The 23,998-nt window shown below is 43.3% G+C and overlaps 1 protein-coding gene across 3 annotated transcripts in view; it reads right to left on the reverse strand.

Moving 5' to 3' along the window:
• otud7a (OTU deubiquitinase 7A) overlaps positions 1-23,998 on the reverse strand; it is a 39,935-nt gene that overhangs the window by 11,254 nt on the left and 4,683 nt on the right. Inside the window, exons 2-12 of one of the 3 annotated variants that reach the window (XM_031871175.1) lie at positions 16,810-16,939; positions 14,263-14,416; positions 12,196-12,381; positions 11,863-12,081; positions 9,843-9,944; positions 9,198-9,325; positions 8,459-8,571; positions 6,957-7,084; positions 6,727-6,876; positions 1,345-1,459; positions 45-129 (exon numbers count right to left, since the gene is read on the reverse strand). In XM_031871175.1, coding sequence (XP_031727035.1) covers positions 45-129; positions 1,345-1,459; positions 6,727-6,876; positions 6,957-7,084; positions 8,459-8,571; positions 9,198-9,325; positions 9,843-9,944; positions 11,863-12,081; positions 12,196-12,381; positions 14,263-14,347 — 1,311 coding nt within the window. In that variant the 5' untranslated portion in view covers positions 14,348-14,416; positions 16,810-16,939. Of the gene's footprint in view, positions 1-44; positions 130-1,344; positions 1,460-6,726; positions 6,877-6,956; positions 7,085-8,458; positions 8,572-9,197; positions 9,326-9,842; positions 9,945-11,862; positions 12,082-12,195; positions 12,382-14,262; positions 14,417-16,809; positions 23,660-23,998 lie in introns of those variants that run through there. The other 2 variants (XM_031871183.1, XM_031871191.1) reach the window with 2 other exon arrangements.

Genomic DNA, 23,998 nt, shown 5'->3' on the forward strand with positions numbered 1-23,998 from the left:
AAATTAACCGTGATGAACCACAAACACGTGTGAGAAAACGTTACCCTTGTTTCAGATGGAATTCGGATCCATGTTACATTCATGTAGTTGTGCAGCAGGTTGAGTTTGGCCTCCAGAGACAAGATGAGACTGTGGGAGAACATGTGACCACAATTAACAACTAGCAGTGATGATATAACAGTGACCTTTTTTTTTTTTTTTACTAGAACCCAATGGCATATATAGCATATTAACGGATCTGAGTTTGACATTTTTAGGAACTTATTGAATTTAAGAAAACTTTGAATGCTTGCAATGCATTAAGGGTAATATAAAGAGGTGTTATTAGAAGCTTGAACATTCTTTCCATGTATATCTGCATTGGAGCTTGATAAAGGGACAGTTCACCCCAAAATCAGAAATACATATTTACCTGTAGTGCTATTTATCAATCTATATTGTTTTGGTCAGAAATGCCTAGTTTTGGAGATATTGGCTGTAGAGATGTTTGCTTTCTCTCCATTAAGCTGTGACTATATTACAGCTTGTGGTGCTCAAAGTGCCAAAACAATGCATTTGAAAACAGCAATATCTCTCTCCAGAAACATGACCCGGTCCCTCAACATAATCCACAGACCCTCGATCTACAGCCGCAAACGGTATCAGCGTGTAAAAGGAAGCGTGCAAAAGGAAGCGTGCATCTACTCATGGACGAGATGTAACCTTATTGATTATAGACGCACCCTGGGAATACGGTTGACAGGTGTAGTTTGGTTGACAGAAAATAGTTCCTACATAAAACTAGGTCTGTGTATTATCTTGAGTAACCAGGTCACGATGTCTGGAAAGAGACATTGCTGTAGTTTTTCCAAATGTATTTTTTGGCGCTTTGAGCACCACAAGCCCAGTGACATCTAGTCCCAATATACTCGAAAGAGGGCAGACATCTCTTTGGCGCCATCTCTAAAAGTAGGCCACTCACAGCAAATGTATTTTTGGGTGTATTTTGGGGTGAACTGTTCCTTTAAATGATAAGCTGACCCCCTGACTGGCAGGAATGTGAAACAGAAAACCCTTAGATAAACTCTTTGTTAGTGTGTTGCTGCTTTAGTGAGGCCATTCCTGGAAAACCCTATGGATGACTGACGTATCTCACAATTTGTTCTCTCTCGGCTCACTCTTTAAAGTGACCTGAGCTCGGAGGCCATAATGAGAGTTAAATCCTCCACATACAGCCCTGTGTGTAGACGAACAGAACTGCCCTGGCCTGCAGTTTTTCACCCTTCGTGGGTCTTTCGTAGTCAGCGCCACTGTGTTCTTTGTTGATAAGCATCAACACCCTGCGATATGCTCTCCAGGACTTACTTGGCTAGCTTGGTATTATCATTGTCGTCCCTCCCCCACTCCCAGTCCCTGCCAGGGTCCACGGCAAAATGGAGTGCCAGCAGCTTGTGCTCCGAGTCAGTCAGAGGGATAACAGCTGGAAGAGATGAGATTATCAGAAGGTTAGTTTGGTCTAGCTCTACCACCGGAGTCTATATTGCACGCCACCCATTCTCTCACAAGGCCACCGTGGTGTCAGAGCTAACGTGACACCATACTGACTCACTAGAATAATGGCATGTTAATTATCCCAGATGTCTGTCAGCATGGGGTAAAGTATACTGTGGGTGCATTCTATCTGACATACATTTTTTAGGCAGAGAAGTAACCGTGACCAGTGAGTGTCACTCATGCTGACTCATCCAGACAGTGAAGGTCAAGAATGAATTATTAATTCTCAAATTGGGTCTTATTTTCATCGGAATCTTTACTATCTCTAATGATAACACTGCAATATCTAGACATAACACTCAGAAGTCCAATGGGGCAAGGCAAAAAATAAAAAAACCCAGTTTAGTCAGATTATCTAAAACACTTTATTTGGCGGTAAATCCAAACAGAGTATACTTTTAATGTTGGTCATAATCCTTTGATTCACAGAAACAATGTGCATGCACAACTATAGGAAGTATGTTAGGTCAAAGTTGAAGTAGGAAGTCAGTCTGTAAACTGTGATGAATTTACAACACACACCGTGGGTCATAATTTTACCGTTTGTCTTTGTTTTCTCTTCCACATAAACCGTGGTGTCGGCCTTGTGTGTTTTCTTTTTAGAGACATCCCAGACCTTTGCAGATACTTGGGTCAGTGCAGTGTTATCATTACCAGAAAGAGTGATGGGCAAAACTACCAAAATAGGACCCAGGTTGTGACCAACTGAAAGCACCCCTAAGCTAAACTAAAGGATTTGGTAGTCTGAGTTTGGCACGATGAGGCTGCTGCTTGGATTCACATTGAACCGAGTAGCTCTGCAGTTGTTCGGGGCTGTACAGGATGATTTAGTTTAGTAATAGATTGCAATCAGACACAGGACTGCTGAAAAATTGAACAAGTGCTGAAATAATTTCATTCATACCCTGCTGATATGATCAGCTACTTACAAGCAGGAAGATATTTTCAACATTATAACACTGGACAGAGCACATAAAACAGACACCCACCCGAGCTTCCTCTCGTGGGAAGCGTGCTTATATTATGTGCACAGTGCGGGCGTGTACGTGTTTGTGTGTGAGTGCATGGCTGCCTTTCAAAACAAGAGTGTGAGGAGGACTAGCTAGACCCCACTGGCCCACATGACAGCTCTCCTCAGGCTGCCTAGTGTGGGGGCTGTTGTCCGGAAGACAGCAGAGAGAGGCAGGCTGTTCAGGCAGAGGACATTCCAGCCTTCACTGTCAGCCCCAGATGGAAGATACAGTCTCCTCCCCGCCTTATCAATTCTTCCGCCATTGGGCTGCTCTGCTCTGCAGGCTTCATGCGGACACAGACACGAGCAGCAACGGCCCCTCCCGTGTCCCTGGTGAAACTGCAGGTCAAACGCTCACTCTTACCCACTTGTGTCTCTTCCTGAGTGCCTGTGCATAGGTGCAAAGTACACTATAAATCACATGTGTCAAAATAGTGTTGATACATGCATAGTGATGATGCCTTACGTTTTTGAAAGAGAATTAGTGCGGCCACACCCATGCTAGCAAATTTAACACTGCAAACATGATCACTTATTGGTATGTGACACCATTAGTCGCTATGCAAACAAATTCCAACAGCTGAGTAAATACATCACTAATAGCAGTGCTGACAAACCCGCCTAGACCTGTCCTTAAATGTCAAGGTTGCCTTTGCGTCATACCTGTAAATTGCGATGCATTTTACACCATCTTCCAAAAAAATAAAAAAGCATGACTAATGCCTGTAACCATAGAGACAAACAGTAATGAGAGCATTGGCATTGCAGCGACGAAAACTGGGAGAAAAAAAAAAAAAGAGTGGTTTTCTTAAAGAAGGGTCTTTCCTAGAACACTCTTGCCCAGAAAAATTCAGTCATAATCAGAAACACACACGGACAGACAGAACGCAGTTAACCAGCTCCCACTCAGTTCCCAGTAAGGGTCATGCAGCAGGCAGCGGAGGTCCGTGAGGTGGCGTCCTGGCTCCCACGATGCAGCTGTCCTCCTTTCACGCCATTCCAAACTGCTGTGTGTGCTGTTGTTCCCACTTGGGTCCGGTCCAGATTTCAGATTCAACACTGCCAATGGAGCTCTGGGGGACTAAAGTGTGCTGTAATGTATTTACTATCCCTGTTGGCAGCCTTGTTTTGTTGTCCTTGAATGACCGATTCCCATAGCTTATGCATGGATGACATCATAGCCCTCTGCGCTATGCGAGCTGTGTACTCAGCAACATAGCTGTCAGCCTGCGTCGCCTTGCTCAGTTTGCATCTTTGAAATCGGAGGGGGACTTGGGTGTAACCTGTGAGGAAACAGCTGCTGGAAATGAGGTAGATAACCTTTCTAAGCATGCATTCACATGATTTGATTGCTTTTTTTAGTTTGCACAAAATTAAAAAGTACAAGTATATCATGCCTCGTGTCATGAGAGCAGGGAAGGAGAGGATTCTCTCTCCTCGTTTACCCCCTTCAGAGGACACTCACCCATTACAAGCTTTTAGTCACAGCAGGAACAGTGAGCCAATGTTTCCTCTGTTTACAATTCAAGAAAAATTTGTGCTGTCTGGAAAATGCACAAATTTGAATCCTTGACTTTGGTCACTCAGCCCAGCTGCAGATTTAAAGGACTCAATTCAGCAGACTAAACAGCAGTCATGGATATAAACAAGCCTGAGCTTATTTTCACCACAGATTTTAACAGCAGAACCATGGTGGTAATTACAAGAGCATCACATTTGAAGTAACATATAAAACCACAACAAATAGCATTTTAATTCAGACTGCCATATTGATTTAACTACGCCGACTGCATGGGGAGAAATACACTGGGTGTCTTTAATAGGTAGAGAGGTAGAACCTGGCCAGAGCTGGATGGTTACACTGTTACTGTTATGTAGGTGGTCTTTGTGTAAAAGACGGCCATTTACTTCATTCAGATGGGTGTTAGGGGGTTGACGATGGGATGCCAAAGAAAACCTGGAAGTGTTTTGGTACTGGGACCAGAGCTTGAAATAGCTCCACCGTTTTTTAGAGGTCCAGTTCCACTCACACATCGTTTAACCACAGGAGCACAAACAAGCTGATAAAAGACATTGCCAACAGCGTCTACTGAGGAGCCAGTCATTATCACACAGCAGGTGAGCAGCAGTGGGCTGATAGAAAACACATAGAAAGCTCTGGGTTCACCTGACTACCTTACTCAGAAGAAAAAAACAACTTGACTGTGCAGTTGGGATGTGCCCAGTGGGAGAAAAATGAAATAAAAGAAAGTTTTGATCCTTAGCAATAACCTCTTTAGACTTTAGACACCCCTCCCTTTTGTTTTGTTTTTCATGCAAGCTGGCCATAAAAGGGTCAGTAGAGTGATGTGTCAGTGTGGTTTAGAATCGGGTTACTTCGTTATAACCTTCCGTACAGACGGCTGAAGAAAGAGCCAGTATTCTAACCCAGCCTCTGGCACCTGAACACACACAGGGCCGACAGCTTCTCGGATGCTCTTCACTCTGCTGGGGGAACTGAGACCAACCCTCTACCTGAGACGTCCGCACACTGGCCTGACTGTAAGCAGAGACGATCGGTTTGTTGAGGCCCCAACACGGGACCCTGCCCATATGTGGTGATGTGGTGAGGGCTTAAGGGCCGGCTGGCGCTGCTCTGTCCTAATTGGCAATGGAAGATTAGGTCTGTCTGTCTGACCCTCTGCCTGTCTGTTCAGCATATAAGCATTGTACCATTTCTTAAAATTCAGAAACACACATTACTTATAAATATCATATAAAACAATAAAACTACACCTCTTACATACATAACAAATGCAGGGAAACATGCCATGAGCAGCACAGATTTGTGTCATTGCTGTGAAATATGATTCATCACGTGACATACAAATGCACCGAGCTAAGCATGCAAATGTTTTCATAACATCTTGGAGAGAGAGAGAGAGAGAGAGAGAGAGAGAGAATGCAGACAAAAAGCACTCTGATTCCTATCACAGGACACAGTGTACCAGAATGAAAAAGTAGAGTCATGCAGTGCTGTAGTGTTCTAGCTACAGCCGCTTCTTTGGACGTATGCACCATCTGGTGGACAAAACAGAGAACCCACCTCTGCAACACTAAAACACCCAAATAAATAAAAGTGGGTGTGCTGAATAGTTATGTGCTGTGGAGTAGGCTGCCTTTCATCCCTGATGTGCTGCTGGCATTAAAAGGGAATGACTTCAGGGCAGGGATTGCATGATAGTAATCACGTCTGTCTGCTAAGTCTGCAGTGGTCGTACCCAGACGTAATAACTAGGTTGGTGTTTACATGCCGAGAATAGGAAACGTACAGGCTCAGAAAAGCACACGAGAAGGAGGAAGACAGAGAGAGGAAGAGAGAAACAGTTTGCATAAGTGTATCTGTGTTTGAGAGTGAGAAAAAGAGGCAGAGGGACGAGCTGGCCGACAGCCCACGCAAGTGACAAGTGAGTTCCACCCACTGAGTCAGATAAAGAAGAGTGCCGTGACTACCAAGACCGGTTGTCAAGGAGATCCACTCTATTTGTCAATTAAAGGAACTCCATGTGAAGATTACTCAGACCTCGAGAATAAGCAACATGTCCGGAGTGGAAGCACAACAAGACAAAAACAAGAGCCACTCACACGAAATGGAAAATCCACACCCCGTCGCCACGACATAACACAATAAATATGCTCTATGCAGCACCGTATCACAGAGCCCCGTGAAAGAGGCAAACCGTAAACAGACCGACTGTAACTCTCTAAATTCAAACAGTGACCTCTGAGAGAGAGATGTGGATACACAACTACATACAATTGAATGATTTGATCAGTGCTCAGTAAGTCAGAAGAAGTTGCCTGCTGTCCACTTCCCATCCACGTTGGCCACTCCCTGGTTCCTGCTGTCGACTGGCCTGCTTTAATAATGGAGCACAGGTAATTAGACTGCTGTCTCATACATTATTCACCTCTAGCAGGACAGGCGGACCACTCGCCCTCATTCTTGCAATCTACCCACTTAAAGTTAAACCAGAGACTGCCTCACTAATGCACATTACAGCAGGTGACACTTGGGATTTTTGAAGAACAGGAGGTCAACGAAAGGTTCACATCCCACATTCCAATCTGCGTATGCCTCCAGATTTCTCCGTGAACATTATGTACGGTAAGTGGTTTTGTGATGATGCACAGTTGCTTACCTTGCTCTCGCTGCTGGTCTCTCTGCTCCATGGACACCAGTGCGGAGAAGTGAGCCTGATCGTAGGCTAGGACCAGAGGAGAGCAGTGGCAGCGGCTCGGAGGAACCTCCAGAGGAAGATAGAGCCCTCCAAACGGGATGGGAGCAAACGCTGGAACACCACATCTAGTGTCAGTACATTGCTTATCCTACTGTAGTGTAGAAGATCAACGCAAGATGCGGTCAGCCTACCTTCTCCTCCTGAGTCTCTGAGCATGGTGTCCGCCACCACTACAATTGGCCTGCGTAACACGTGGGCCAGCACAAACACATGGAACTCCTCCAGACTCTCATAGACCGGATCCTCAGAGTTATCCACCCTGCAACATAAAACCAACAACAACCATGTAACACAGTGGGATCATGGGATACTGTGACAATTTCCTGACTTGGAATAGAGGGATGCAAAAACATCTGCCAAACAGTAAATGTCATGTGCCTGCGTGATCTAACCTGATCCATTTTGCCCTCTGGCTACCTTGAACAGACTTGTACAAAGATCCATCTATTCGTACACGAGATTGAATGAAAGAGAGCAGGAGAGATAAAGAGTGAGAGAGGGTGAGACCGAGAGAAAAAGCAGAGGCAGAGCTATCAGGCATGCAACCGCCAGGGAACCAGATGATGTGCAACAATTAAGTTGTCAGCCATACAAACAGCCACGCTGCTAAATTCACTCTAATAAAGAGCCTCTTAATATGTGAATCCCACTCATCCTATTTAGGGGCTCATCTCACACTAGGACCATCAAACGTCCCTGACCTGATTACTGTATTAGAGTCTAACTCAATGAGAGGTTAAAACCACCAGAATAAATGGGTAAATTGTGGGATATTTTCAGTGATAGAGGGCTTTGTGCTGGATAAGTCAACGCTGGCGAGGACAGCTAATTAACGCAGTTATTAAATAGTTTTCAGATGCTGCTGTCACACGGAAATAGCCGTTGCATGTTTTCTCATGAGGTTTTTTACATTTAGCTTTGAAGTCAGCACTGAGCGCAGATAGCCACAACCTGCTTAGATCACAAGTTATTCAAGTGAATTACATTTCAACCAGCAGACACCTTGGTGAGTTTTTTTTATTTCCATCATAGTTGTTTTTTCTCTACCAAAATAGCTGCTATGCCCATCGTGTAGATAAGAGAGAGAATGAGTGATACTTTCAGTGAAAATGGAAACAAGAGACAAACCACAAGGTTTCTGTGCGTAGGAAGAGGAAACTACAGTTAGTTTCAGATCTGCCTCTGTAGCCTATGATAAACCCACTCATACACTTGTTTATGCATCGGGTGGGGGGGGACAAATGATTAATACTGATGGCAGCCAGTAGATGGCACAGTCTCACACTACAGCATCAACAATGTTATTAAATCAAGGAGTCAATTTTAAAGTACTAGTGGGAACAATGAGTTTCCCTGACAAATCCATCGAAGTGAGAAGGTCACTTTTGTTTTATTTAACTGTGGGCCTCCTGCGGTGTTCCAACGTACAAGCCATTAAAACACAGCAGGAGAGTGTGATGTGTGATGTGGGACGAGAGCTGTGCAACACTCACTACGGCTGCTCCGTGTTGTTCCACTCGCCATCTTATACAATGACTACGGAGCAAACATTGCTGGATTCTGGTTGAAGGGATGTATTATTCGTTGTGTCTTTGGGAGTAAAATGGGGATAAATGTGAGTCAAACTGCTTACCCTCCACTGGTGTTGCCGTTTTTGCTGAGGTGAGTGCGAGGCTCACTGGAGGCCAACTTCAGCAGCTCGTTCCACTCTCTCTCCCACTCCTCCTCAGTGTACACCAGCCCCGACTGCACCAACACACACACACACACACACACACATAGAGAATTTCTAATAAATCACCCACACAATCCTTATCATTATTTATCATAATTAATCTCCAAAGTTATCTCCAGAAGCTTTATGCATCTACATATTTTTTGTCATATTTTTGCCGTTAATGGATGAAAGATGAAAAAAAACAGACAGGAATTATGCGTAATTAGAGAAAGGTGGATGACATGCAACAAACCAGGACGCTGCGTTTACATGGTGTGCGTCTTAGATCAGTGGGCCACCAGAACGCCCGAAGGCATTTTTAAAATATGAGCATCTGGACTACTTCTTTGCCTGAGCTATCTTTGGTGACACCATTTTTCTAATAGATTGGCAAATACTTTAATCCATGAACATCAAGAGAAGGGAGAGGAAGTGCAGAGGATTTGACAGTATTAACACTGCTACTAATGCACACATGGTATCATCAAAAAGACTATTTTCCTCGCAGCAAAAATCCAAATGTGCGACCCAGCAAGGAAGCTAAAATCAGCGCGTAATAGCAGTGGTTACATGTGGCTCATCCCTTCGCTTGCTCTTATGGATGTGTTAATGCTATCATTCGTGAAAGTGGATGTGATGCATTTACTCTTCCAACCTCCTTGTTCTGTTGGGTTTGCTGCCACCTCCACCTCCTCTTCAGAGCGTCTCTCTCCGCTCCGCTCTTCATCATGGTATACAGGGATTTCCTCAGCATCAGGTCTCTGTCATGGAAGCCCCACATCCCTGATTGACACAGATTCAAGACACCGTTACTGCTTGTTAATATTGAGGACATAAAACAATAACACAGCCATTGCACCAAACTATATAATCATTATGAGAAAACCTCAGCTCTTTAACTTCCTGTCTAAAAATGTCTTTCATCACTCATCAAAGGGCCTTAGTTGTCCGACTGTCAGTGTAAATTGCATTAGCTCTGCTGCCTCGAACATTGACAGCTCCTGCTGCAGTCGTCCTCACACTGGGAAGTCAACAACCTCCTTCGGCAGGGACCTGAATAAACTGTGAATCCACTGAACCCTGCAGCTGACAGTTTCCTGCAATGTATAGGTCACTTATCTCCCTCCCTCCCTTCCTTGCTACCTTTGCTCTTCCAATCCTCCTTTCCCACTCCCTCCTCTGGATTCAGCAGCTGTGACGCAGCACTGACGCTGTTAATAGACAGCGTCTTGCACAGTTGTTATGGATGATATGGTAATATCATGTGTTAGATATACTCCAGTGTACATGAGTAGCTCACCTAAAGAGGCAGCATGCAGAAGGCAGTTCCCGTCCCCTGTGGTGGCCAGAGGAAGCAGCTTCTTACAGCTAGTGCACATGGTGGACCACCAGTTCAGACGGCCTGCACACACGTACAATATTATAAGACCATGAATTCTGCACAAAACTGAGAAACAGAGGGGAGCAAATACCTTTTACTTTCAATCCATTTTCAAGTCAACGTTCTCTTAATTTACTCAAATTGAAATGCAGAGACAAAAAATGCATTTGTACATTTCCAATATAATATCTAATTGGGCTTTACAGGGTCAAAGCAACATTTATTCCTACCCAGCCCAGCATCTCTACGGAGAGGAGAATACAATCTACAAAGAAGAAGTCGCAGCACATAAGAAAAACAGAAACAACTTTGGGAGAGGCAATTCCAAGAGAGATGTTTATTTTACAGGCGACTGGGGATGTAACAGGGGCCATAGGTGATCAAATGAAGGAACAGAAACGTGCAAATTTATCAATAATAGAAAACAATTTTAGGTTTATAGCAAGTATATTTTAGATACAGCAAGAGCAATAAAATGGATAAATAAATAAATGAGTCTCAGGTCCATAAAAAGCTCTATACTATAGAGTCTATAGCTTTTTAAATTACTTATTACATCGTTAAGGGTTACTTTATTTATACAAATTAAATAACATGAAATTAGTGTCATTTTGAGTGTAGTTTATATCCTGATGATATTATTTTAGACATGGGATGTATCTAATGGTCCTTTCAGATTCTGTAAAAATCATCTCTGTCAGGAATGCACCACAGATATTTACAGCAGCCTTCGATTGTCCGTCACAACTGTTTGTCACCTTGTTACTCAAATAAACTGTAAACTTAATGTCCTCCAGTCTCACACTACTGGAGCAGGTACCAGTGATGGCCCAATGAGAACAATTAGCCAACAGGCATAATTAGCTTCATTAGCTGAACTTTGAAGGCAATGATTAGCACAGGCCATATGCTTTGCACACACCCTCAAATACCCAGCAGTCTTTCAAAAACCCACTCAGTGTATCTTCCTCCTCAGCCTGACTTTTACAGTATCTCCAGTTTCTGCTCCATCACCGCCCTGCCAGCGTCCCTGAGGGAGAGACGACTGCTTCACAGCCCCGGGCACGGCACACTGCTTTACTGCAGGCAGCCTCATCGCTCTGAGCCTGGGGTGATCTGACTGCATCATTTATTTAACAACAGTAAACACAGAAGAAGCTCTGACTGATTTACCCCCTCAGTGTGGATGGGCTCAAAATGCAGATGTTTTGCATTTTACATGTTAGATATTAAGTTAATTTTCTTAAAACTTGGACTACTGTTACATCCTAGTTTGTTTAATGATGTTATAACCATGAATGATTCATGTGCTGGTTGATATTCAACCACCCATAAAGGGAGGCTAATACTAAGCTGCTTGTAATTTATTTCACATATTTTTATTTGCAGAGATACATATTTTATAGCATTTATAGATTTTCTGGTTGGACTGTTGAAAATGTATTCACAATACTAGACAGATTGTCTCTTATTCACTTGTTTATGAAATATAGAAATATGAAAGTCAATATATTTAATTATCCTGATCTTCTTTTTGGACGACTGTTCCCAGAATTAGAACAGAAATAGGCGAGAAAGTCTTTACAGTCTCTGTGAGAAAATCTGCAGGAAGATTTGAAACTTCACTAACTAGTTTCTCTCCATTAGTTCAAAACTGAAGCTGGGAGATGAATCCTTTGGGATCCTGGATGCTTTGAATTAGTTGTTGTGGTCTTGCTTCCAGATGATGCTGCTCTGTATCTCTACTCTCAGCCTCACCCTCCACGTCTCTGTCTACTGTCTATTACTGACTTTCAATGGTATTTTCTCATTGCTACCCACATTTCAGTGTAATCTAAATCAAGAACATGCACAAGATTATGTTACATATCTCATAACAGTAGTAGGAGAACCACTATACCAGAATGTATTGTATAATATTATATCCTGTATTACTCACCGGCCTGCTCCAGAGCCATCATGGTGGACTGCTCGATCAGGTCTCTCTCTATGAAGCTCCTGAAATCCTCGCTGTACATGCTGAGATCTGGTAGCTGGAATGTGTAGATGGGCATCTCAAGAGGGAACTGCTCGCTGGTACACTCACTGGCCACCTGCAGCCGCGCCAGCGAGACGATAGCAGAGCTGGCGTGGGAGATCCCGCGGGACAGACGCTTCTCTAGAGGGGAGAAGAAGCGAGAATTGCATGGATGAGTGGGAAGCGAGTGAAGAAAAGACAAAACTGGTGGGGGTCATTGGTGGTGGCAACATGGTGTTGAGGGAGCCCTCGTACCTTGTGCATTGTCCTCCTGCTTCTGTGCACATGGCCTGTCGATCTTGCTGACATGGGTGGGCGTGTCACGTGTCTCTGGCTGCTTGTAGTAGCGGCCCTCGTTGAAGACCAGCGGCAGGTTGGCAGTGTGGACCTGCCTGAGCTCCTCATAATCATTCAGAGCAGCACTGAGGTCCCAATTTTTACCTGCGGGACACAAAAAAAAAGGTCTGGTCGATTGCACGTCAACACTGATTAAAAGTATCAAGAATGAATATTGTGTACGATTATTGAAGGGTATCATATTGATATATTTTTTTAGATATTTAGTCCAAGATATCCTGAATTCCTGAACAATTAGAGTGGTTTACCAAATATTATGTTCCCACGCATCAAAAAGTTGTTTTTTTTGGTGCAACGGGATACTTTTTGCTGCAGTTTACAGTAAAAAGAGTTATCTCATGGTGAATAACTCCTAAGCAGAAAGGGAAGAAAGAAATGGGGTAAAATACAAAAGGGCTATGCATCTGCAGATTTTGGGATTACTGTCTTTTTACAAATATTAAATAATGAGCCCCAACAATAATGGTATATATCGCCCATATGGAGCAATGCCATACATAGTCTGAGTAAAACATGCTGCATCATAAGAAGAATAACCGGAGGTTGAGGTTGGGTGGTACCACAACAATGAAGACGCTGAGAGAAGACGGATCATTTAACAGGGTGACAGCAATATCCTGATGTGCAGGAGGGACCCACACACTGGTAACACATGCATGCCATGAGGGCACGCACACACACACACACACACACACACACACACACACACACACACACACACAAACACACACTTCCTGTCCTCTGGGTGTTGTCTCTAATAGAGATCCCTTCCAGGTTTGAGAGAAACAAGTCGAGCCTCAGTCTTATTATAAAACAGTGTGCCTTCTCATGACGCCACAAGAACTATCTGCAGTCTATACAACTCACATCAATGCCTACAACTGCAAACATTCAGAGGGTTCCTGCATGTAATCTGAGCATGTTTGTGAGACAAGGTCCATTAATGGACTCCCTTCGTAAGAGACCTGGAGGAAGTCTCTTACCTGGAGGAACCACATGTGCTGTCATATGACTCAGACCAAAGGGGTCACAGCTGATTGATGCAGGTCTGGAGAGCTAAGCTAACACCAGAGAAAAGCAGCAGGCGTGACACTGAAATAGGACATCCAGGCCCACGTCTGTCTTGTCTGAGTGCTGTGTCTTGTTTGGTGTCTTGTTAGTGTCCCTGTGGCTTTGTGCCAAAGCAGAAAAAAAACATGACTGAAGGGGAGGGAGAGACAGACACCCAACACTTTAATTCTTTTATCAGACTAGACACCAGCTGCATAATAAACACGCAGAGACAAAAAAATAAAATTCCAGGACGCACTCTACAAGGATTTCATCCCCTAATGGAAGTCTGATTTGTGTGGAGCATGCTTTTATTCCTGTAAAGTAGACAAAACTGGATCTAAATTAAGAGTTCAGCATTTCCTTACTGCAGTTTGAACAGATGCTTGAGTGCAATGCGAAATCGTCTGAGACTGAAATTGCTACAAAAATCGGAAATAAAAACACAAACCTCACTTGACTGTCTCAAGAAAGCCAATTCAACTGACCATCAACCAGCTTTCTGTTGCCGTGTGCACTTTTTCTCTCCTGTTTTTTTCCACCAAAGTGGCCCTGTATGTAAGCTATACAAGTGCCAGTAGCACTCTGCTCCTCAATGAGTTCCAATGAATGGGCACAAAGCTCTCCCTGGGGAGTGCACTCGTAAAACCGTCACACTGGCCTCTAAATCAGCAGACTGGCTCACTGTTACAGGCCCAACTCCTCTCCTCCCCTCCTTTGTTTCCTTTCTTTTCCTTTCCCCTCATTTCCTCTCCTCTTCTGTTCTTCCCTGTCCTCTGCCCGCTTGAGTGCAACCGCAGCACAACAGGGAGCAGCTGATCAAAACACAAATTCCCACATATCGAGTCTTTTATACATGACAGTTTGCTTGATAGCCTCGAATCTCGGAGGTGCAGGACAGTTTGGGACTCTTACCTTCCAGCAGGTCTCTTGCCAGACCCGGTTCTGCCCCCGTGGACCGAACAAAGTCTGACAGGACCGCGTCCATGTCCAGAGTCATGTGATCATGTGTGTGCGCTGCCCAAGGTGCAGCGGTGGCCTTGGTGGACGCCAGACTTCACGTTGTCATCTGGAAAAAGACACCATTTTATAGTAAATCCATTTCAGCAACACTCTTAAAAACCCATCACTCACTAACCTTGTGAGAAACCAGAGACTGGGCGGACCCGCTCTCTAATTCTTATCCCGGCCAGCAGTCTCGGCCTGCTTGTACTGAGGTGTAATGCTTAGTGCTGAAAGTACATAGTACTGCGAACAGCACTCCACTCCCAGAACTCCTCCCAGCTCTTGCTAGCAGTCATAACATAAAATCCAATAGCACGGATGTAATATCAACAATACGACCAGAGGTTGTATCCAGGACACACCTGCCTCTCTCCAGAGCTTTTGTCCCACCGCCCGTGACGTAAAACAAACACTAACCCTCTTCCTGCCACTGAGTGACAAGGGGTTTCTGGGTATGATCCAGTACCTTGAACCACGTGAGCTGGACAGCAAGGACGGATGCCCAGCAACTGTTTGTGGAGCCATTCAGTGTGATGTTATTTAGTATGATGCTAGCTAGAGAGCAGGTTAACAGCGCGGCTCTAATGATCAACAAGTGTTCCTTTGTTAGATCTTAAATATCACTTCTATGATGCACAAGTGTTCCCTCCCTCGGCCCATGGAACGAATGAGCCCATGCATAGCTTCCATTCCTCCAGAGGCTGTGTGGGTGACCAAGGAACGGAGTTCAGAGCGTTGTCAGCGAAGAAACAAACACCCACAGGTTTGCAGCTCTGACACCGGGGCCTCTGTGTGTGCAGACCGGAGGTTTGAAGGCTGCTCAGGTCTGTGGCTTTGACCTAAAGAGGAGTGAGAGCATGCTGCAGACATTCTGATACTCTGCCCACATCGCTGAGCTGTAAGCAACTGCTCCAGCTCTCAGTGTGCCACATGACATACGAGCGTCCATCAGGATTTCGGCTCAGTTTTGGGCTCAGTTTTGGCACAGACGCTCTGATCTGGAAATGCAGCCGATGCAAAAAAAAACATTTCAGTTGTTTCCTGCTTCTGAGACGGATGAGCATCAGTGGATAGGACATCGCAGCATATCTTTAACTGACCATGACAGAACAATCTCAGAAACTCTCGGTCAGTATTATCATCTCATGAAAATGAAAAGCTCGCGACAACAAAAGAAAAACAGACAGCTGAGCGCTCCTTGATTATTGGCATCAGAGAGAAAATATCTTTGTTCGAGACCCAGCAACTTTAGTCTTTATCATATGCATTATTAATGAGTCAAAGCTGCACTTAAGCTGTAGTTTAGCTGACCTACTTACTGTCAGCCACTTGCATTGTGTTGCATGTGCTGGAGCGGTCACAACCAAAGGTTTGTCAGAGATCATGAGATTGGGACTGATACGCATTATGTTATCAGATCAAAGGGGACCTCTAATGTATCGCTGGAGGTAGTTCTCTCTTTATTGGCACTTCCTTCTTAGAAATCAAATAAATGTTTATCACAACAAAATGTCACACTTCTTACAGGAAATTCAAAAGACAAAGAAACAACATATGTGCACATAATTACACTGTCTAGAGGTCATCACTGAGTACAGAATAATAGGTGAAGTGAGTCACAGGAATAGCTCATGACCTCATCGTTTCCCTGAAGAACAGCCTCATTCAGAACGCTTTCTTTGTGGGAGGTAGTTGACTCAGAAACACCCCAATGCATGTTTTTCTATCTGACGTACAGCCTGGGAATGTCCAGCTTCCCTTTAATCATAATGATAATTTGCATATTTGTCACACACATGATGTATCCGGCTTCTACAAACGGCATTATAGCAGCACAGTGAACTAGATAAAGATCTACTTTAAAGGATTGACGTTTGTCATATTTGTCTTATTCTTGACAAATGGCAAGAAAAGACCAGAACCATCTAATAAAACTTTCAGACTCTGCTGCGATGCTCAGGCCCAAGACTATTTGTTACAACTTCATATTTAGTAATATTTTAATTTTATAAAAGGACAACTGGGCAAAGTATTCTCTGAAAATGTTACTCAAATACGAGTAAATCTTCAATGGTGGAGTAAGACACATTTGGTGTACTAGTTGTGAATATTTATGGCACCAGGTGCAGTGGTGAAATGTAAAGAACAATACTCAGGTACTGTACTTATGTACAGAGAGGTACTTGTACTTTTTATAGTACATATTGTGTGCACTACATTTATGTGTTTTTAGTCAACAATGGAGGTCTGTGCCACAGATGTATAAATTAGTCCTCGCATACACAGACAGCACTACATAATAGGATCAACTCATTGTTGGTTTTGGTCTTGTCATTTGTTGTTAATTAGAGAAATATTGAATACCTCTAGCCTTATCCATTCAGTGTTATTTAGCAGCTGTCAGCTACAATGTGGATGAATGTGATTCAACTGCTTTCTGTTAGTTATGACACATACTTTCTGTATTTTTGCTGAGGGTTGTTGAAAAGCCATCTGATGACCGTGGGACTGTCAGGACCAGACGCAGCTCTAGTCCATGGCTTCAGAGGCCGCACAGGAGAGGAAGACACCGGGGAGGCAGAGAACCCTGAAACACATACACACACACACACATATGGAAAGTTATCAACCTGAAACAGAAAGTTAAGGCCCTTAGTTCTGATCGACTGAGCTCAATTTGAAGCTGCTGTAACACACCCGACGGCCACACACACCTGTGACTGCATCAGAGTTAATATTCAAATTTAAAAATTACCCCTCAAGCCATTACTTTCATCATGTGTCATTTAGAAACTACTTGGTCTACTGACTATTCATCAGTAGAGCATTGCTCGTGAACAGCCAACATTTAATCATCGGTTGAAAATTAAAGACTAATCTTTTTACTAAAATGTGAAATTACATCATTGATGTCATTGCTTGAGTACTTTTAGAACAGGGTTTTAATCTGCCTGGTGATATGTGTAACTACACCAGTCAGCTGTTGTAAGAGCCCTATAAAGCTGCCTAACTTCTTCTTCATGAACATTTCCTTAAAACAGCTGAAAACAGCCTGAAGTTTAGGCAGCAGCACCGTTTCTTCTAAGACCGCACCTTCTGAAGGCGTAATCACATTTTCAGCTTCTCAAAGTAAGGTGCAGATGTTTATGTGACACCAACACTGACGCAGTAAAGAAAGTGCAGCGCTAGCCTCACGATCTTTGCTTTTTATGTAACGAAACGCAAACGCGCTGATGCCAGTAAATGCGGAGGAGGTCACTGTACGAGTCGCTGTGATCCAGGATGATCCTGCATGACACAGCAGGCGGAGAGATGAGATTATCAGTGTGTGGAGACAAACGCACATGGAAACCCGAGAGAGAAGAGTGTGAGAGCAGCCACACAGAGCAACAGAGGATATTCTGCCACTACCGACGCCTCTCTTCACCCTTTCAGCAGAACACTGCCGAGGAGTTAGCGTCTAAGCCCTCCTAAGTGGGACTGAAATATCCTTCAGTGCCATGCATAATTCACACCAACAGTAAAAATGTCTATATACTGTATGTGTCCTCTCTTTATGTGTACAATCTATCACAGCAACGTTAACCACAGCACTATGTGTTACCTTTGAAATTAGAGCAGTTCCTCACTTAAAATGACAGCAAGTTGAGCAGATTTTAGTGCAAATTTGATGCTGACTATTATCCATGAGTTATATAATAGTAGTTACATAGTTATACACTATCACTACTTCAACCACCGCTGCTAGGCCGACATGTTAGTGATGACTATTACAAATGTAATTAGCATGGCAGGAAATAACACGAGAATATTCCACCTGAGCAGAGGTTACTTGACTAGTTGAAGCGTTGAAAAAAGATTTTCCTAAAAGTCAAAATGAAAGGCCCATGCAAGTTTAAAAGTTATAAATACATCCCATTTGGCAGACACTCCTAATGGGCATTGTAGTTCAGCGTATTGCTCAAAGACTCTTCCATACTTGGCGATGAAAAGCTGGGGATCACACCACCAACCTTTTGAATGAATGACTTAATCGCTCTACAGCCTCCTCCTGTATGAACTAAAGTACTCCTCAGTGTTCCACAATACCTCTGTAAATTTACTCAAGTGAAGTTTTTAATGCAAGACTATTACTTAATGACTACTATTATACCTGAGAGAAAATACTTTATAACAAAAACCTGTGAGTAAAAGGAGAATAACCAATTTTCGAGTTTACCAAAAGGCTCTTGAAAATGCTGCTCAATTACAATATTGAGAGTACACACTGTGTGTTTCCACACCTGGTAACTGGTCGGAGTGTGAACGCTACTAACTTTGTGTCAGAAGTGAACACACGATGTTCACTGCAGGCTGCATCTTTGATCTTGTGGTGTCAACACTTTTACAGTTTTAGACCGCGTGGAAAACGGGTGGCCTTGCAACCATCAGCTACGGCCTCATTTTCTCTCAGATGTTTCTGCTTTCGGTCTTCCTATTACACAGCTGAGCAGCAGGCGTAATAGTAACTAAGCAGAGTCAAGTTGTGTAGTATCCTAACTGCATTCACAACAGCACTCAAACACACTGCTTCTTTTGCCTCCTATGGTCCACTGACCCATGAGCATTCTGCCTGCAGTCCCTCCGTATTTACAAGGGCCCGTTTGTAGACAGTAAAAGACAGACAAAGGAATTGTTTCTTAATCATCTGACTGCACAAGCACTGGAGGACGCTCTACTGACTTCTCCTTCAACAACACTGGTCCACAGACACTGCAGCTATACAGTATGATATCAAATAAACGAATCACCTACATGCCAGCTCAAATACATTTTTCATAAATAACAGCTGTAATTTGGATGCAAGCATGAACGCTGGACCGACTGTTATAAATGAGGCCCCCGGGGGAGCTGTTGGATGAACCCCACTGAGAGACGTACATTGCTGATGGTTAGACATTTAAAATGTAGTATCTGTGTTCTGGGTATACAACTATTACCACTTTACTAAATCAATCATTAGCAGCTGTCAATCAAGTCGTACAACCACCACAAGATAATGAACCTACCTCTGTGAATTCTGCTGCAGGCTGTTTAAATCCAATTAACCTTCTCTCACCGATCTCTTGTGAAACAATAAAAAAAGCCTACAGACACAGCTGTTTTTGACTCTGCCTCAAAAATAATTAAATGCAAAGCCACCCTACACTATGCATGCTAATGCTGCATAACAACTCCCCACCCACTACTTCCTTTTTTATGTTGAACGCTATTTGAAGACTCACTACTTTAACCACCAGTTGGCTGATTAGAAAGTGAGAAAAGACTCACCGTGAGTGGCTCTACAAGACTCAACAATGGAAACTTGGAGCCTTTACTCCGAGAATACTTCTGAATGTCGCACAGACGATGAAAAATGATGCACAATTGCTTTCCATCGTCACAAGCTCATTTGCCATTTGATACAGAGTTTCTTTTCCATAACGTCCACTGTTAAATGCAAATGTACTATTTTTTCCGTGATGTACATGTATATACGTAATCACATTACAGTAAGCGGATGAGTTATAGATGAGATAATTGTCTCCATCGTGAGCCATGATCGCCCACATGCAAGGCAGATACACAGCAGGTGGGAGGTGAACATACTGTACAAACACTTACACTCTGGTCTTTACACTGCATCTCCTTCGTAACTGCAATGTGGTCCAGCAGCAAATCCTATACGTGCACACCAATGTTAACAGCAGGGTATACTATACAGTCTCTTAGATAAGCTTTAAAAGGCAGCTTCTATTTTACGGCTATTATATTTTGCAAATGTGAGTTTATGTAGATGTCAGAATACAGTACAAACACTGATTCTGTTAACGAAAAAACAGTAACAAAAAAACTTTACACACCATAATATCATATTAATTTATGTTCGATGAATTCCAAGAGTCTATATTTTAGTCTATAACCTGCCTTGTCTGTTTCTCCTTAGACTTCTGATTTCCTCCATTTGACAGAATGCCTTCCACGATCCCAAAAAACACAGCTTCCAAAAGAGAGCTTACATGCATGCAGTATGCTGTCACAATATTACGCTATTCGACACAATGTTCTGGTCGTTTCAGGCTACTGTCAATGGAGGAACTGGCATCTGTGGTATATCTCTTCTTTTATGGTGTAATTACTTCTGTGTGATTGTTGAAAGTAAAACACGTCTAGATATAAGCACATCTAAGCGCCTGATATCCCAACACAAAATCCTTCTTTAAGTAAATTGAAAATGAAGTCCTAATAAACACTGTACCTGTGGAAATAACGTTGCATCAAGGCAGACGGTCCAGTTACACTGAACAAAATGCAAGATATTTTATAAATATAAGCATTTAAGTTGATTAGTGGTGTTGAAAATCAGACAACATATGAATGAGACAGTTGATCTCAGTCACTGATTCAATGCATCCTTCTTGTGGAGGACTAGCTCCCTTCACAGCTTAGTCGGTGGCACTAGTCCAGAGATCAAAAAGACCGTTGGAACATGAAACATGAGCCTGATCAACAAAATAGTGGCAAGAGACCTGTCCAGCAAGGGTTGGACAAAAGATGTGTGCTTGTTGGTAAAACACAAATGAAGTTACTCAAACCTCAAGTAAGTGTGATCCCTTCTCTGCTGGAGAGAATATTTTGGATTATTCCAGGCAGAGAACAAAATCGTACATTCTGGCTTGGACATACGGCTCGGTCGAGCTAATTGTGGCTTCATCACTAGTGTGTGAGCCGAGCTGCAGTTAGCAGGGCCAAGCACCAACTGGCTTAAGCTGCTGTGTTCAACACTGGTAGATAAACACCCTATGATCCCCATCTCTAGAGCACATGAGTGTGTGTGTGTGTGTGTGTGTGTGTGTGTGTGTATGCAAAAACACTAACCATTGCATGTTCACTACTCATTCTGCCCTCTGTGTGTTTACCAATCTCAGAGCCAACAGAGCAAGTGCTGCAACAAAGGGCTGCCAAAACACAGAAGACAGTTAATAAAAGATGGCGTTCATTCTTACCCAGTACTTATTCACAAGCATGTGCACAGCAAAATGTCAAGCCACCCTCTCAGTTATGGTGAGAAGAAAAATGTCAGTTTTTTCCTAAAATAATTGCTATTTGCTCTTTTAATATACAACAAGATGGAAACACTGAAACCAGACATATTCAAAACAGTGTTGTTGCTCTGTTGATGTCATCTAATAAATAAAGACAGAAACCGAAAAAATACAGCGATTCGATACACTTGTTACATTAGACTTGGAGTAATTGTATGTTGGAGGAACAAATGAGCACAATTCGACAGAAACAGATCATTTCCACCTTGCATCAGTACCGAATAATCAACACAATCCATTAGCTTGCTTCATAACACAGCACACTTAAGTGGCATGGAACATTCATGTAATGGGATATCATAATGTCTCACCAAACTACAAACTAAGCACTTCAACAATTTCAAAGTCCTTGCTTGAGAGCACAAGATTCAATCAGTGCATTTCAATGCAGACTGGAAGCTCCACTTGCTATTCAGCCTTCCTATCGGTCCGTCAGCCAGCCTCAATCTCTGTCCCTCCTCCTCCTGCAGTCACAATGGCAAGCTTGTACTTGTGGTGATTGTGTATGTGCCTCACCAGTGCTCAGGGCAGCAGACGTGCGCATGTACACGCTTATACACCGCCATCTAGACGATATGATAGGCGGGCCCTGTGTGTATGTATGACGTGTTTCAATCAGTGCCTGGGACGACATGTTCAAGCGAGAGCTCTTCACCCTGCACCAGCTCATCAAATTAAGCCATTTTGATTCCTGAGAGCTCCATCTACGTCTGTCTCCACCTGAGAGTGTGCCAAATCACTCCTTATCCATCCATTATGCTCTATTCACTAGTGGGACTTCCCCTGCCTTTAGGACCTACAGATGGCATTTATTTGCTGTGACCTGACACCCGAAGAAATCAATGCTGAGCCCCCGCTTCCAGTGGCAAGAAGATGGAAAGACCAACAGCGAGAAATGCAAGACTGTGAAGAGACAAACACCAACGTAAGGCACAAAGAGAGTGGGACACTCCAAAGTCTGTAATCAAGCCATGTACAAGTACTGACACTCCCACAAAAAAAACTTTTCCTTCTTAATCCTTCTCTAAACTGAAAGAAAAGCCAGACGTCTGTGCAGCGGCCCCTCACATGCTGCAAGAAAGATGCTGCTGGAAGCAATAATGTCACTTTGCATCTCATTGCTGCGCTGCACACTGCCAGCACAGCATATGCACGGAGGGGGAGAGTTGTTGTCAATTTGCACGAAATGCATCATTGCATTAATATTTGAGGCAAATTTCAATTAATGCCGCTGTGGACAGCGTAAGCACAGCACTGTGCACCTGAGGGACATGAGTGTTCCTAGAAAAACCTTTCAGAATTCTTGAGGAAGTTTAGAAGCACACGCTATATGAATTTGCCATCAAAATGAAGGTTTTACGACTTCACCTGTGTTTTCTATTATCTACAGACACAAAAACGACAGGATGCACATCATATATCCTGAAAGCAACGCTCATTATTGACACTACAAGCAATGCATCCATGTAACAAAGCAACTGATATTTCTTCTGTCTGACCTTACAGTGAAGTCAGACCTTCAGTTCTAACAGAGCTGCAGCTCGGCTGTCTGTGCAGCGTGCCACCAAACAAAGAGCTGGTTGCTGAGGGGAGCAGAACGAGATCGTAACCCCTTAAAATGTCAGCCCGCCCTCCAGCCCAGCAGCCAATACCTCTTCTCCCGACTGGGCCCTTTTTTCGACAGAATGCTACGAGCAGACAGCTGTGAGTAGAGACCAAAGCCTTACCAAAGAGGAAGGTTCCTGCGTTTCTGTTGATTTGAAGAAGACAGAAATGACCACGCTGTGGATATAAAGTACACTCAGCAGCTAGTGTGAGGTGTATTAATGACACGGATGAAAAAAGGCGGTGTCAAGCACGGAAGCATAGGAGGTTGCATACAACAAACTGCTTGCTATCCGAGTACGTATCTTCTAATCCCACGTGAGATAAACAGACCAAAGCTGAAACCAGCTGGTATGTCCTATTTGTGTTTGTGCTGAGGGAGAGCGTCCTCTCAAGTGTTGAACACACAGAATCTTTTGCTTTCTCCTCGCCAGCTCAAAGACCTATATGTGGCCTGGAGATATATGTATGATAGTGGATCGATATGCTCTATCTGAGGGGTTGGAATGTTACTCTACATGTATATTTATTAGTGCTGGGCAACGATTAAAATATTTAATCGCGATTAATCGCATGGATTTTTTGCGATTAATCGCGATTAATCGCATTGTTATGGCAAAGTTCAATAATGAATTCAAAAGTAGTGTATTGCGCACTTTTATTTTAAAAGTACTGCTGTATGAACAAAAGGGCAATAACATTTGGTTCACGAGATGCAGGTAGCATGTTTTATACTTAATGTGAATATAATTCATACTTTGTTGGCATCTTATTCTGAAAACCGGATGTTCATCTGAAGAAACCGGATGTTGTCTCACGTTAATCTTTCCGCTAACTTTCAAAGTCCTTCGCTCGCTCCCGATCTGTGCCGTTTAAATGCGTTTACCGTGAATTTCAGCATATAGGTGCACTAAAAT

Source organism: Anarrhichthys ocellatus, unplaced genomic scaffold, assembly GCF_004355925.1.
Source record: "Anarrhichthys ocellatus isolate YVR2014 unplaced genomic scaffold, GSC_Weel_1.0 scaffold2, whole genome shotgun sequence".
In the NCBI taxonomy this organism is placed as follows: domain Eukaryota; kingdom Metazoa; phylum Chordata; class Actinopteri; order Perciformes; family Anarhichadidae; genus Anarrhichthys; species Anarrhichthys ocellatus.